Source organism: Nomia melanderi, chromosome 1 (genome assembly GCF_051020985.1).
Source record: "Nomia melanderi isolate GNS246 chromosome 1, iyNomMela1, whole genome shotgun sequence".
NCBI lineage: Eukaryota > Metazoa > Arthropoda > Insecta > Hymenoptera > Halictidae > Nomia > Nomia melanderi.
Window position 1 is genome coordinate 4,082,941 of NC_134999.1, and position 14,955 is coordinate 4,097,895.

The 14,955-nt window shown below is 35.5% G+C and overlaps 1 protein-coding gene across 9 annotated transcripts in view; it reads right to left on the reverse strand.

The window, feature by feature from the left end:
- Positions 1-14,955, reverse strand: part of LOC116430223 (mind bomb 1) — a 676,416-nt gene that overhangs the window by 404,029 nt on the left and 257,432 nt on the right. Inside the window, exon 10 of one of the 9 annotated variants that reach the window (XM_076372756.1) lies at positions 2,460-2,748. The exons of 7 other annotated variants lie outside the window; for them this stretch is intronic. In XM_076372756.1, the coding sequence (XP_076228871.1) occupies positions 2,475-2,748 (274 nt within the window). In that variant the 3' untranslated portion in view covers positions 2,460-2,474. Of the gene's footprint in view, positions 1-2,459; positions 2,749-4,194; positions 4,226-14,955 lie in introns of those variants that run through there. One more of the 9 variants, XM_076372785.1, reaches the window with a different exon arrangement.

Sequence of the window (14,955 nt, forward strand, 5' to 3'; positions counted from 1 at the left end):
AGAAACGTCACGTACGTGGCACCTGACTACCGCCAAGACATATCAAGAGCGCTATCGTTGTTCCTCCTCCAGGAGTCGTTTCCACCCCATCGAGATCACGACGAAAGTACCGTCGCTAGTCGGCTAATTCCACTCTGTCCCCCAACCCCTCTCGGACCCCGCCTTTCTGTCCGTCTGCAAAGTATCTTGCTACGTGACGCCGTAGCCCGTACAGTCGGCGAGGAGAAACGAGCGAAGACGACGCGGAAAGATCTGCAGGGAGGACCAACGGAGACCGTTGGCCCCTCGGAGCCGTCGTGGAGCCTGACGTCGACCGGAGACCCGTTGGACGCGGCCCAAAGCGTAACGAGGGCTTCTAGTCGCGCAGAAAGGACGCGCGCTACCTTTCTGATACGTGGAACAGACGTTGGTCACTTGCTGGTCTTCCTCGTTAAGACACTCCATCTTTTATAGAAGACAATCCGAAGATTGACTCGCTTAACGCGACGCTTTCTCTGTTCTTACAAGGGGATGATCGGAACAGTTTGGGCAAAGATTGTAGAGAATAAGAGAGAATAAAAATTCATGGATAAGTTTAGTCTGATTGTTATTTGGGATAATTAATTCGTCATTCCAGGAATATCGTAGAATTATTGCTAAATGTTCCAAATAAACTATGGTAATTTCAAAGGGGAAATTCAATTGTGAATGTTGGATGAGCATACAATAATATCAAACAACAGAGAATTAATTCATACATATTTTACTGATGCAATTGCGTTTGATGTATCCGTACTTGACAGTGAGACTGCCAGTTGGTTTGTAAGGGTTAACATATTCGTGACCGATGATGTGGGTTCACATGTTTTCAAATATTTTCTTTCGAAATATTTTATTTTTCTGCTTCTTTTTCTACTGTTGACTTCTTTAACGAAAAGTTCTTCGTTTCAAACAACAGATAATTACAAAACTAGTTTTCTAATTTTTGTCCTTGTTTTATAGTCAGAAAGTTGTGGTAATTAGCTTAAGAGTTCAGAATAATGAGTATTGAATTTATTCGTTGTTTTGGATCATTATTGATCCATACTGCACGTAATAATACAGGAAATGTAAGTAACGTTGTCTTGTCGAACGAATTTGTAAATGCGAATGAGACATGACGAATAAAAGTTCCCTAGATAAATAATAAATAACCGAATAATGATTATATATTTGTTATTGTTATCCATATAAAGTTTTATTCGAATAATGGCCAACATTTGAATGGAACTATGTTCTCGTATTTTAACATTTTGTACTCGTGAGACGATTTTTTTATCTTACGTTGTAAGAGGTCTTGTAACGGCATTTTGAATATGTTATTAAAAAATTAATCGAAACATGGAGCAAGTTCATATACATCGAGGATTATACAAAACAGAAGTATTAATCTGTTTTATTAAAAGTTAGCATAAAAAATTGACGTTGCTTAGGAGATAACCTAATAAAATTAGAAAACATAATACTCAGTAGGTACTATATTTTATGTAATGTATTAATACACGAGACATTCAAGTAAACTAGTTTTATCTCATTGTCGGTTATAATTCCTTTGATAATTATGAGCGCTAGAATTACTTTATTTTTAGTAAATTGTCAGCAAAAACAGGAATTCTTTATTTATTGTCGAAATATATTTATGGTAAATTTTACATTTTAAATAAATAATATTTTATAATTATTAAATTCAATGTAAAATCGTCTCTGAATATTATAAGGTAAGAAGCTAACAGTTTCTGCAAATTCAATGAAAATTTCTCTTTTATTCATTCTCAGAAGTCTTTGTACCTACGTTAAAAAGTGTTTAATTTGCATGGTTGACATTCACCGACTGAAATTTTCATATCTTTAAAAATTTCCGTCGTGGAAAGGAAGGTAAGTTACGTCTTTCCACTTTGTGAGGTTGTTTCAGACGGTCTCTCTTACATCTCAAGAAAGTTTCATTCAAATATCAAGATTACACTTCATACTATTCTCTCATGAGAAGAAATCATCTGATTTTTAGGTAGCCATGACAAGTAAAAATTTATAAAATATAAGAGATATAAGAGAACGATATTGCAACGAGGTATGTCTTAGTTGATGAAATAATCTTTTTCATTTCATCTTTTCTTATTCTTGTCCTTAAAAAATAATTTGTCAAAATGAATTCACAGTCTATTAATTACAATAAGAGACTACAATTAATCAGGTTATAACTACTTTAGAAAGATAAACTAATATAAATCAACATTCGCAAGTTATTTAATGCTTTACTGTCGAAATAAATGTCACCGCATTAGGTAGCATTATTTATAATATAGAAATATTTTCAAATAATCATCGTTTAACTGAGTGAACTATAGTAATTCGATTTGGTTGGGGGTTACCGGTGGCCCCTATAGCATTCAATGTGTCAAAGTGTCAACAGAATCTACCAAATTCCTCTCGGAACTAATGTCAACACAAATATTAAATTAAAACAATGGACTCTTAAGATTCTGCATGAGGACTTCCGAAGATTGACCGACATACAGTACTAAAGGGAACACCGGAACGGATCCATTGACCCAGTTACAGGCTGGAGGTAGACTCTCTGATCGATTCCGTTGTCGCGTCGTGTGTTTCCCGAAAATTCCGGGATTACCCGTAGCTCGATGGACGTGACGCATTAGGGAAGACAATTCTACGACCATTTCAATCCATTTATCCGAAGCTGCTGGGTCGTCGTCGATGCTCGCCGGCTTTGAACTTAATACATCGATCCCGTTCAGGCAGATTACTTTTATCGAGCACACCAATTGAAAACATTTGGAAGAGGGAAAACAAAAAAAAGGAAAAAAAGAGGGGGAAAAAAGAGAGCGACCACGCTAGCTGTCGGCTAGCTAGTCGGCTGGCTGTCGGCCGCTCCGACCGTGACTTTTCGAGCGATTCGGTCGGCAAATTGGGACCGCAGCACGAACTATATAAATTGTTTTGTAACGTATGAATAACGGTCGAGGGGAAAAAAGGGCGCGGCGTATCGATAAAATGAATAACACTCTTGTTCCTTTTATGACGTTCGCAACAATCGAACGCCGGCGAGCGGGAAGTATCTCGTTCGCATCCCGCGCGGGGAGAAAAGTGATTGTGCGACGGTTTATTTGTTATAGCCGATCCGACGCGTTTCGAATACGGCGGAGCCTCGATTATCGGAACAATCGATTATCGGAGCATTGATTAAGGGGAAATTCATTTATTGGAGCATTGATTAATGGGACACTCAAATATTCGGGGCGGTGTTGTCGCGCCGCTAAGGATGAGAAATTACCGTTTCTGAACAACGTTTTCATTACGCTCTTCTTCCTTTTTCTTTCTCGATCAATGATGTATAGCAGTACGCAAACTTGTGTGGGCCGAGACTCATCGTAAGAAACAATCATTTTTACGGCCCGTTCATAAACTCCACGTAATTAAGTAAATTTAACGCGACTGCGTTATTTATGACTATTCGATGTACAGGTTGTATTGATAAGCGAGACACTTTCAATGATTACGTGAACTGTGTTTTTGAATTTTTCGAAATCCTAGCGTTGCAAGGTTGTAATTTATAAGATGCATGTGATCTAGTATTGAGTATTTTTGAAGCTGTTGATAATACTCAATAGTGTTTCACGGAAGATTTGAATAGATTTGAAGGGAACACATTATTAGATACAAGTTTATCTAAGTAATTGGAATTTTTCAAAATTCTAAACGTGTTTTTCCAAAAAGTTAACTTTCTTTTTACTTTTTACTAGTTAGAAAATACAGCGGAAAATGTAAAGTTATTTAAAAAATAAAATTTCGGTAATTGTGTAAAGTTTCTTCCAGCCGTGATCAATTCGTAGAACGAAACTTTTGAACAGTAACTGTGTTTTTGAGAAGTTTGAAAGCTTATGGTAAATCTATTCAGTATTAGGTATTGCAAGGGAAATGTGCAAAACAGAAAATCAGGGGATATAACTACTAACTATAAGATACTTGAATATTAGCGTGTCATAAACCAAGCTAGCAACGACTCTAAAAGTCACCTAACATAAATTCTTTAGCTATATAGTACTACAGTAATATAACCATAAAAATGAAGCGTAAACACCCACCGATTTTATGGAAAGTGTAAAGGTCCTCATATAAGTATCTATTATATTAAATAATAACTTACTTAGTTACACCCTCATGATGCTTGTTGTATTAGGGCTGTACATACCTAAAACAAAGTAAATAAAAAAATTGATTTATTAAAAATATTATTATTTGTTAACACTATCTTTTAATTACGTTTTTTGAAAACTTTATGTCATTACTGTTGAAACTAGCAAAGTTACACATTAGAAAATGATTTACTTGTTAGTAAAAAGAGTAAATGCTAAAAGATACAGTATTAAGAAGAGGTTGCAACATTCTATTATATTCAACAAATCTTCTAAATAAAACATTGAATAAATGAAACTAGAAATAGTTATTGAGTTTCTAAATATAATGTTACATCTTACACTTTTAAACGTCGATATATATAACATTAATATTTTTCATGTAAAGTAGAGAATTTTGGATGTGCAAATGTGTGACATTGATAGCAAATATGTTAACATGTCGATTCCCACGATAGTTACTAATACCCGTAGTTTCCAAATTGCTTGAAAACAATTGTAACAGAAACAGTGATGAATAAATCACTTATAATAGTGATATAAAAATGCAAAACACAATACTAAAAAATATATACAATACCGAAAGTATACTGTTGTTCATAAAGTCTACTATCTAAATCATTTTCCATCACTGTCCCATCTTCCAAATTAAATTCTTCACATTTTGATTTACATAAAGATCATCTCTATTTACAATTACTTCTAATACTATTTACTCTTTCCGTGAAAAGAAAAGTAATATTATGTAAACCACTACAAATTCTCGTGGTAGTCAACTTATTGAACCCATTTAATCCTCAACAGTCAACAATTTTCTATTAACTCTTTGCGTACGAGACTGCCTTAAACTTCTAACATTTCTTTCCATAAAAAGCTGAATTACACATCGAAGTTTTAAATACTAAAAGGGAGAAACCACATATTAGTCTCGTTAGTTGGATAATTAAATTATTCATTTACAACTTTCGACTATAGATATCGAAACTCCAAGTCGCAATTATAGTAAATTCGACCGCAAAGAGTTAAATGATTAACCCTTTGCACTCTGAATTTCTTTTGCACTTTTTACTCGATAACTCTGTATTATTAGGATATTTTAATTTGAAATGCATTTTAAAAAATAGGTAGTTTGTAGAGAGCAGTATAAACGATTCTTCTTACTAATAATATTGAAAATAACATAATAATATAATCTATTTTAAACAAATCTTGACAAAGAATCACACCTGTCAATAAAACTGATGTCGAGTCGCGCTCGACATAGGAGTGTAAAAGGTTAAGAATCACTATTCGCAGCGGTTACAATCAGCAACGGAGCAACGAACAAAAGACAAGATCAAGACAGTCAACGATCGCAGATGAGAGAGGAGTATCAAGTTTAAAGAACGATAGCGCTTTTACGGAGCCGTTATTTCCCCCAAGCCGGTGCTCAACCGAAAAGAGGGCCACCGCCCCTGGTCCCGTTGCGCGCGTGCGGCAAAAAAAATGTCCGCGAACTTGGTGCTGTAATAATTTCCGCAAAAAGGTCGGAACTTCGGCTATTCCGCTTTCCATTAAGCGGTTACTCTTCCAAAAGTTTATCCTCCGGCTCGCGGTTCCGCCAGAAAGCGAGCAACCGGGACGCGAGTTTTTGAGGAGAAGAGAACCAGAAAAACGGCTCGTCGTCTTTCCGCTGAAGGGACAGGTCGACGAAGAGGCGGACGGGATCAGCAACCGTGACGTGTGCTGGTTTTTTGAAGCTGTTCACGCCACGGGAAGATTCGATTATATTAGCTTATCTCATCAATTTCTTTCGTTGATTGTTTATCATTTACTATTTATTTGTATATAATGTATATTATTTATTATTTATTCATATATAATGTTTCTTATTTAATATTTATTCATATATAATATGTACAATTTATATATAAATGTAATATAATTTATAATTTATTAACTTGCTTTATTTTTCCAGAAACGGGAGTAATCGTTTTCTTAATTCAGTTAAGGGTCTTTATCCGGTACGATAATATGTGTTCGAATATGCGGAATATACAGTAAATTAATTATGTAAATACCGTATCGTGTGCAGTCTTTATTCTTGAATAAGAACAAATAGAAATTAAAAAAAGGAGTTTATTTATTTACTCCAAGCGACGAATATTTTGCAATAACGCTAGGCTCATTAGTGTCTAAAGGTTTCCGAATAAAGGAAACACAACAAATAATGTTTGTATGACGAAAACTTATAAAGCTATAAAATCTTAATACCTAGGCAATCGTCTAAACAAATTTAATTATAACTTCTTTAATTGAATTCATTCAACAGATTTTTCAAAAAATTGTGTTTTACGTAACCAAGGATGCTATTTATGAAATTGCAAATATTCCCAGTTCAGTACTCAGTAAATAGCAAAAGAAAAAAAGAAAAAAAAATGGAAATTCATTGATAAATGAAAAATAGAAGATCTCATTCGGTTGGCTAAGCGTTAATGTGCTCAGTTACGCATACGATTGTATAAATGTTATCGGTCTCATAATGGAATAATGAATTAGTTTCTATTTAACTAAGACAGAAAGTAAACAACGTCTATTCGGTACAATAGATCGGGACCTCATGAGTAACTACATTAACTCGTTTCATAAACATTGTCATAGAAATTGAGATCCATTTTTTTAATATAGTTTTATTCGGTCAAATCCCTAGATGACTGTCATCGTTAATTCTATTTTCAATCTCTTGCTTTACAATATCGTGTTAGACTCGCGATGAAGATTTTAAATAGAATTTGACAAACATAAATATGTTTGTAAATGATTATACCTTAGAGCACACGTTGGCATAGAATAAGACTGGAATTCTCTTTTATTTTTAATAAATTGTTGATAACAAAGTAGTTACATCGATCGCAATTCAGAAAGAAATCATTGGGCAAGGGGGTTAATAAGTCTGTTTCACGAAAATTATACTGACAAGCAGCGCTTTGTTCGTACTGTCGAAGCAATAGAGAAGCTCGATCACGTTCCTCCACAGTCAAACGGTTAAAGTATTAACCAAATTTTGCCGGCAGTTAAAAATGGCCCGACTCGCAGGACAACGGTTTCATCGTTATTAGAACAGTCGCTGAGAGATGTCGGCTGAGTTACGGGGCAATTATGCCGCGGGGTAATACTCGTATGTCAGTCGGAAATGGTCCAACTTCCCCCCTGGTTCGCTCGCGCGGGCTATCCTTCGAGCCAGTTTTATATGGCCGGCGTATCTCGCGTTTAGGATGGCCGCTCCTGAGAAACGACAGGTCTCTCGGTTTCAACTTGGACCCCGGACCGAATCGATCAGGAACCAATTATCCAGCTCGAAACGTTCGGGCGATCATTTTTCTTTAAACTCGCTCGACGCCTTAAATTATAAGACTTCGCTGGAAATTTTCTAATTGAAGGGTCTGGAGGTCAGAAACGTCGGCTCGCGTGTAAGATAGTCCGGGCAAATTAAATTCAAGGATGTCGCGCAACGCGTGCACTGGCAGTGGTACGCGAACAGCTTGATTTATCGATTAGTATGATTACTTGGTTTTTTTTTTAAAAAGTGTTGTTACGTGCAAATAACGTTAAATTAGATTTTACTTCGGTTTTCTTCTGTGGCTTCATCTTTGCGCAGTTTTGGTTTATGTAGAACAGAAATTATATTTTTCAGGATTAAAATCATTAACTATGATATTTATTTCGAAAGATTATTTCTTAAATACGATCGGTGCAACTACTTTATTGCTACTACTTTATTAAAAACAGAAAAAAATGTTCATGCTTATTCTATATCTATGATTACTTCGAAGATTATCGATTAATAATAGAAAAGTAATATATAATTTATATTTAAAAAATAAGTGACACTTAGATTTGCCAAATTCCGGTAAAAATGTTCGTCACGAGTCTGACACAAAAACTTCCGCGATCTGTTTCTGAAACTCTATTTTGCTAGTTTTCAATTCAAAGAGCGAATGCCTTAAAAGTGAAACTCAGAAGTAAACATGAAGCTTCATGTAAGACTTTTATAAAGGCAACATTTTATCAAAGAAATTTCTCAACAAAATTTATTTAACTAATTGATCTACAATGTCGTGTCAGACTCGTAACAAAAATTCTTAACAGAATTCAACAAATCTGTTATTTATTTTTTAAAAATTTAACTTAAATATTAATTTTCAATTATCAATCGTTAGCATTTGAAGTAGACGTAGACATAGAATAGGCATCAGAAATATTTCCTTCCCTAATAAATTATTAATGATAAAATAGTTGTATCGATGATAAAATTGAGGTTATTTATTGAAAGTGTACACAAAATGTCCCACCACTGGTAATTCCTCAAACCAAACAAAAAATACCTTAACAGACTAAAAGTTAACCCTTGGATCAACGTTGACCGATGATACGCGGAACAAAGGCATATTCCATCTCACGGGTTTGTTATCGGTCAATTTGATCAGCTGCGGAGCAGCGGGGAACGAACGAAATGCCTCGCCTTTGACAGAGGGACTGAAAATTGAAACGGTACCACTTAATGACTTATTCATTCAGCTTACCTCGCCGGCACTGTATCTCTTTTCACGGGTGAGCAAGTACACAAAGCAGCGCCGGCTACACGGAAATAATGAGAATCCACGGAAAGGAGGAAGTTAATTAGTTACCGAACGAGAGAAGAGCTTTCCATTTTAACCCGGTATTACCCATTTGACCCAATCTTTCGATCTCTCGTAATCATTTATAGGTGACCCCGATTAATCGTGGAGCAGTAGTGACGCGCGGATCCGCATTCATTTTCCCCGGTGCGGCGCGGTTGATGTCGGGAAACCATAAATATCGAATGAGCGAGCGAAAAAATAACTTGCGGAGGGAAAAAGTTTTTCTAGCCGCGCCGCGGGAATGGAGTGGAAGGAGAGCGCCGGGAAACCAATGGCCATTCGTCAAATGCTCACACGTCTCGTTGCCGCGCGGCGCGAATTACTAAATTATGATGCATTAGTTCGGACCGGACTCGATGTTACACTTGCAGTTTAATAAAACACGTTAATAATCGCGGAATTAATTACTCAAGGCGGAAAATTCTGGTTTCCGGTTAAAAATATAATTAATATTACGAGCGGGTACACCGAAAATCTGACAGAGCCACGGGCAAAATTAAACTGAGAGCGGTGCGCATATTTATTCCGAGTAGAAAGAAACCCTCGATGAATAAATATACGCGCACCACGCGCGCTCTATCGATTTATCGAAGGCGAAATTCGTGTTAATTGGAGTAATATTTTGTGATTGAATGCTAACGCAGACCGAGGAAAGAGGAACAGGAACCGTGTGCGTATAAAAAAGTCAACACGAGTTCCAGTTTCTCTCGTGGATATACACAGCCTATTGATCATTTCCGCGTTGCTGGGTTTTAATAATGCACGGATTCTGGAAGGATCGTGTTTGTGAAATTCGTGTTTTCGTGAAATGTTTGAAATTTCTCAATATATACACATTGTACATGATTTGACACAATTATTAATTTTTCGGATTATAAAGTGATTTAGGAGTTTGCGTAACACTAAACGTACCGCGAACGGTCAAATGACCGATTTTAAAATTCGATTTGAAATTTTCCGTTCTTCTTCGTTCAGTTAACATTAAATCAATTCCTATCATTATCCGATTAATTAGTTTTTCAAGTTTTGTCTTTCCTTCTGTTTTTATTTTCAATTAGAAATATTTTTCATTTAACTTTGCTTATTTTTATTTTATAACTAATTTGACTTTCCAGTAAGTATATGCAAATACATACAAAGTGTAAGTATGTTTAGTGTTAAAATGGAAGTGAATCATCAATTTTTATGAAACTTTCTCTCTTGGCAATTTTCAATCTAATTAACGGGACATAAACTTGTATCCACAGGAATTTCCACATATTTCAGTATACTGTCTCGAGAATTTATATTTATTAATATCTCGACTTTTTGCTAGTTACATCAGGCGATACATAAATTTAGTCAATTTTCGAATTTAGATTTCTAGGAAACCGTGTTAATTGCCATCTTCCTACAAAGGAGAATTTAAAAAAGAATTTAAAGAAAAGATACATTTTAAACCCTTGAATTTCGACGTCAGTATCTCGTGGGCAACGCTGTCTACATTTCTTTCCGAAGCAAATGAAGAACGCATAATGTCAAAGAACGAGGTTTTAATGATGAAAGTTGAAAAATTAAAAGAGGATAAATGAATTTACGGGAGTCGCGAAACTTAATGCAATTAGAGCAGATTGAGAAAATGAATTTCAATTTCATCCCCTTTGAAACGTCGTTTGAATCAAGAAGCTTTAAATGGACGCGAAAGGAGACTGCCGCCTCCGCGAAAATCTTGAAATCCTTTGTTTTCCGCGAGAATAAACTTTCTTTCCCGTCTTCATTTGCGCCCTTATTGTTGCTAGTATGGGTCTTATCTTCTTGCACGTTTCATTTGAGACTATCGACTCGCCGCGTGATAATACGATCTCTCTCTCGTGCTGAAGCTGCAACCAATTTAAACTTAGCGGATAGCTAGAACGGTTCTCTCTGTCTACGCCGTTGCAACGAAAACTTTTTCAATTTCAACGAAAACTTCTAATAAGGTAAATACATAACTTCCGCCATGTGTATGCATGATACGCATTCCCTACGCACACACTTCGCCCCGATTAACGCCTCAGTCGTGCGCTACCTAAACGATTCGAAGGAATCTAAGGAACCGCTCGAATATTATTTCAAAATAACGTAAAACTGCCATTGTATACGTCTTTACTTATTACCAAAATTAAATTTACCTTTAGATTTATTCTTAAAACTTGAATTAAATTTTACTGGTGTAAATTAGTGCATAATACGACCTTTAACCCTTGTCACTTCAACTGACAGTAATGCTGCCAAGCTTATGTCAGCGTTCTACACTAACTGGCAGTATCACTGTCAGAATTTAGCAATTTTATTATTACTGCGTTTGGAGTTGGATAATAATCATTCTATAATATTCTTGAAGTGATAAAGTTTAATATTTTTGGGTACATTATACAGAACAATAAAATTATGATGTATAGTGTTATATTTAGAGTGAATGGAACTTAGTAGTATGAATTAATTTAGCTAATAAAAACGATAAATTTTATGTGCCTATACTTATGTAAAGAGGCATGTAGAACATGACATCGGAATATTTCTGAAAATGTCAATGACAAAAATGTTAAAAGGAAAAGCTGACAAGGTCTAGAATGTGAGTTTTTTCGCTTAATTTTCTGTTTACGCAAGTAAATTGTTTGTTTCTTCTCAATGAAAATGTACACGTGAATACAATCTTTCATATTATAAAAAATTGAATATTATGCTGGAATATTGAAATAATGAAAATATGTCGTGTTAATTCAAGAAATGAGGATTAAATTTGTAAAAATGTAACATTTTTTAACACGGTGTGATCCACATTTAACCAAGTATGTTTTTACAAATTAAGAAAAATGGTGCTGTGTATTAAATGCACATAAATGAATAATATTTATGTTTCTTACATTAAGTATGAAGCTTTGGCCGCAAGTTTTATTTAAGATTCTAAGTGAGAAGAATTAAAGAATTATTAAAAACAACAGAGATATTTCGTATTATTGTAATTATTACTAAAGTATTCACTTAAAGAGATTGAATTATTTTCACTTATAAAATACAGTTTTATGAATCTATAATCAGTTCTTACTGCGTACTTATCCATTATTATTTCAAAAATGGTTACTATTCAGTGTAGCAATAGATAATTTATTTTGAACATTCGAAATGTTTTGTTTAAACCTGTAGTTTCTATATTTAAATGCTATAATACCACAAATCTTCTATAATTGTTATACAAATATTTTCCAAATCACAAAACAGTATATAACATTCATTACGCAAAAACACAAATATCCTTAATATCCTCAAAACAATCTAAACACTTTAAAACGGCCGCGTTCAAGAATTTTCTTTAAAAAAAAATCATCTCATCCTTCACAGCAACAATAAAGACGCCCATCAAACAAAATTACGATGTCCGAACAAAGATTACAAAGGGATCAATCGAAAGCTTTTCAAAAATTCATTGAACCTATTCCTCTCTTCCGCTCGCAAGAAACTCGACTCGTTAAGCGATCTCCGCTCCAAAGCTCGTTTTCTCGAAGCGATGTCAGCTCATCGAATACTCGTGAGGATTCCGCTTGTCCCTCTTGAAGAATCTCGCGCGTAGGTGTGCCGTGATAATGTAAAGCCGGAAGAAAGGGCGACAAAGAAGCGGACGAAGATGAAGAAAGATAGAGAGAAAGAGAGGTAGAGAGGGAAAAGGAAAGCGTAGGAAAGAGAAGAACACGAAGAGAAGAGGATAGAGAAAGACAGGCAGACGTCACGAAGAACGTCTCAGGTTGAAGGAGAAATGGCGGACGAAGAAGGTGGAGAAGACTTTATCTAAACACGGCGGAGTGTCTCGTGATGAATCACCGGCGGCCTCAGCCAAGCGACACGGCTAGCTGGCCTCAGCAAAGGCAGCCTGGGGTGATCCCCGTCGACGATCACTCGAATGCACTTCGAAGAGCTATGTGGCCGTGATAGCGATAACAACTTGCCGCCCCGGCGCGCGGCGCGCGTAGAGATCCCGCTGCGCCATTTAGGTGCTATATGGCCTCTTTTCGAGCTGCAACGAGTAAAAGTTAGGTGTGCGGCCAGTTTCGCACCAACTTCCGCCCCGGGATTCTTTTACGAGTAGCCGTTACACGGACGAATAATAGGTTACTTTAGGGACGTACCGCCCCGATGTTTGTTCCCAATTTGCCGCGTTCATGGAGCGGGGGTTGTAAACGACATAATTATTGTTATGGGTGATGCCGTTGCCCGCGGCGCTGCGGAACGGTTATCTTTACCGGCCTCGAAAAACTAGCGACGAGAAAGCTGCTTACTTGCTTTAGTTACAGCTTCAGTAATTTCATCATTCGGGACAGAACAGAAGTTTCTCACGTCAGCCGCGCGAGTTGAGATCGTGTCTTTTGGTGAGTAGCTTGATTCAGTGTGTAGAAGCTTTGGGATTATTTTTGAAGGTTAATATTAAAGCTACCGAACGGGTCAAGATGACCTATTTCTGATTTCTTTATTTTGTTGTTATTTAAAACGTAGCAAGTGTTTCTTTTTGACGTTATTAACACCAAAACTACCGGACCGGTCAAATAGACCCACTTTGAAATTTTTATTTTGTAAGTATTTAAATTATGTAGGCGTTCTTGCGAAAGATTTTCAATTAAATTTGTGTAATTGCAAAGATACAAGACTAGGAAGCCCTTCATATCTCAAGAAACGTATTGTTCTAAATTTTATAAAGAGTTGGAAATAAGTCACTGTGATTGCAATCGTGATTGTAAATCAATTGTAGTTTTAGTAAATACTATTCGAGTTTCTATAGAGAAATTTCAAAAAGGTAATTTCAGTGCTCCATAGTTCTATTGCTAACACGTTGACTGTTAAACAAATACTTATCAAAATTTACATGCAGTCAAAATAGTATTTTTAAGGAAGCGGAATCAAAAAGTTCTGGATTTTTCGTAGTGATTGTTCTACTATCCTTATCTTATATATCCAAGAAAATTCGGTTTGTTCGATGCGTTAGCAAGAATAAGTTAATTTCTAATTTTATAAAAAAGATAGTGTCATCCGAATTTGGATGACGTGGCACTCGAACTGTTAAATAAAGAAATTAATGTTAATTAAGATGTTACAGTCATTTAATTAACATATATTTCTGTATTTAATATTTCGAGTGTCACGTCATCCAAATTCGTCTTTATCTTGAATGAACGAACCATAATCGATATTTCAGTGTGAATATTCATTATTCGCGTTTAAACGCATACATTCGAATACTACCAGCTAGCTGCAGAGTCAAAGCCTCATTTCATGGAAAAACATTCTCTCGATTCACTTCGCAGTAATATTTTAAGCGTTTTAATTTTAGAACGCCATGCCGCTCATCGCGTTTCATTCCAGAAGTGTGGAGAACGCGATGCTAGCAACACAGTTTTTCAGCGCACAATTTTGCAGGTCGTGTATGTAATGCACATTTCTTACGGTTTTTAAAGCTTCCTGACGAAAAATTTCGAAATATGTTAAAAATTCAGTGATCTTCCACACGTTGACCGTCGTGTTACCTAATTGTGAATGACACAAATTTTATATAAATTTATGCACTGAATGAAGAAGAATTCGTTCTGATCGTTGAAACGAAAATAATTAAGGGAACAATCGACATAAAAAATCTTAACTTTCCATTTTTTTTATTTTATTAACAAGGTTGTTTTCTATGGGATCATGTTAAGCGTTGATTCTGCAGTCAATCATGGCAAACGAGATTATAATTTATTTTCATTTCATTAATATATTCGATTATGCCATAAGTAATATCGTTCCTTATAAATCTTTTAATGGAAGACTAGAACTTCATAAAAAATTAATCGGAAAGTAAGAGATGTTCAATACATACGAGTCATACGATGGTCAATACATCAACAATTTAAAGAAACGAGAGTATTCACCCCTTATGCTAAAAACACGTATTACTCACGTCAAGATGTTTTTGTTCCAAAATTACTAATACGCCTTATAAACATCGATAGTCTTGCTGCATCACACAGATTGCTTTGAAATGCCTTACTCTATACAAAATGATTAATACACAAAATTAGTATACATACCAATGTAAAGTAGGTAAAAAAAAATTCCTCGCGCAAGAGTATCAAATCTTT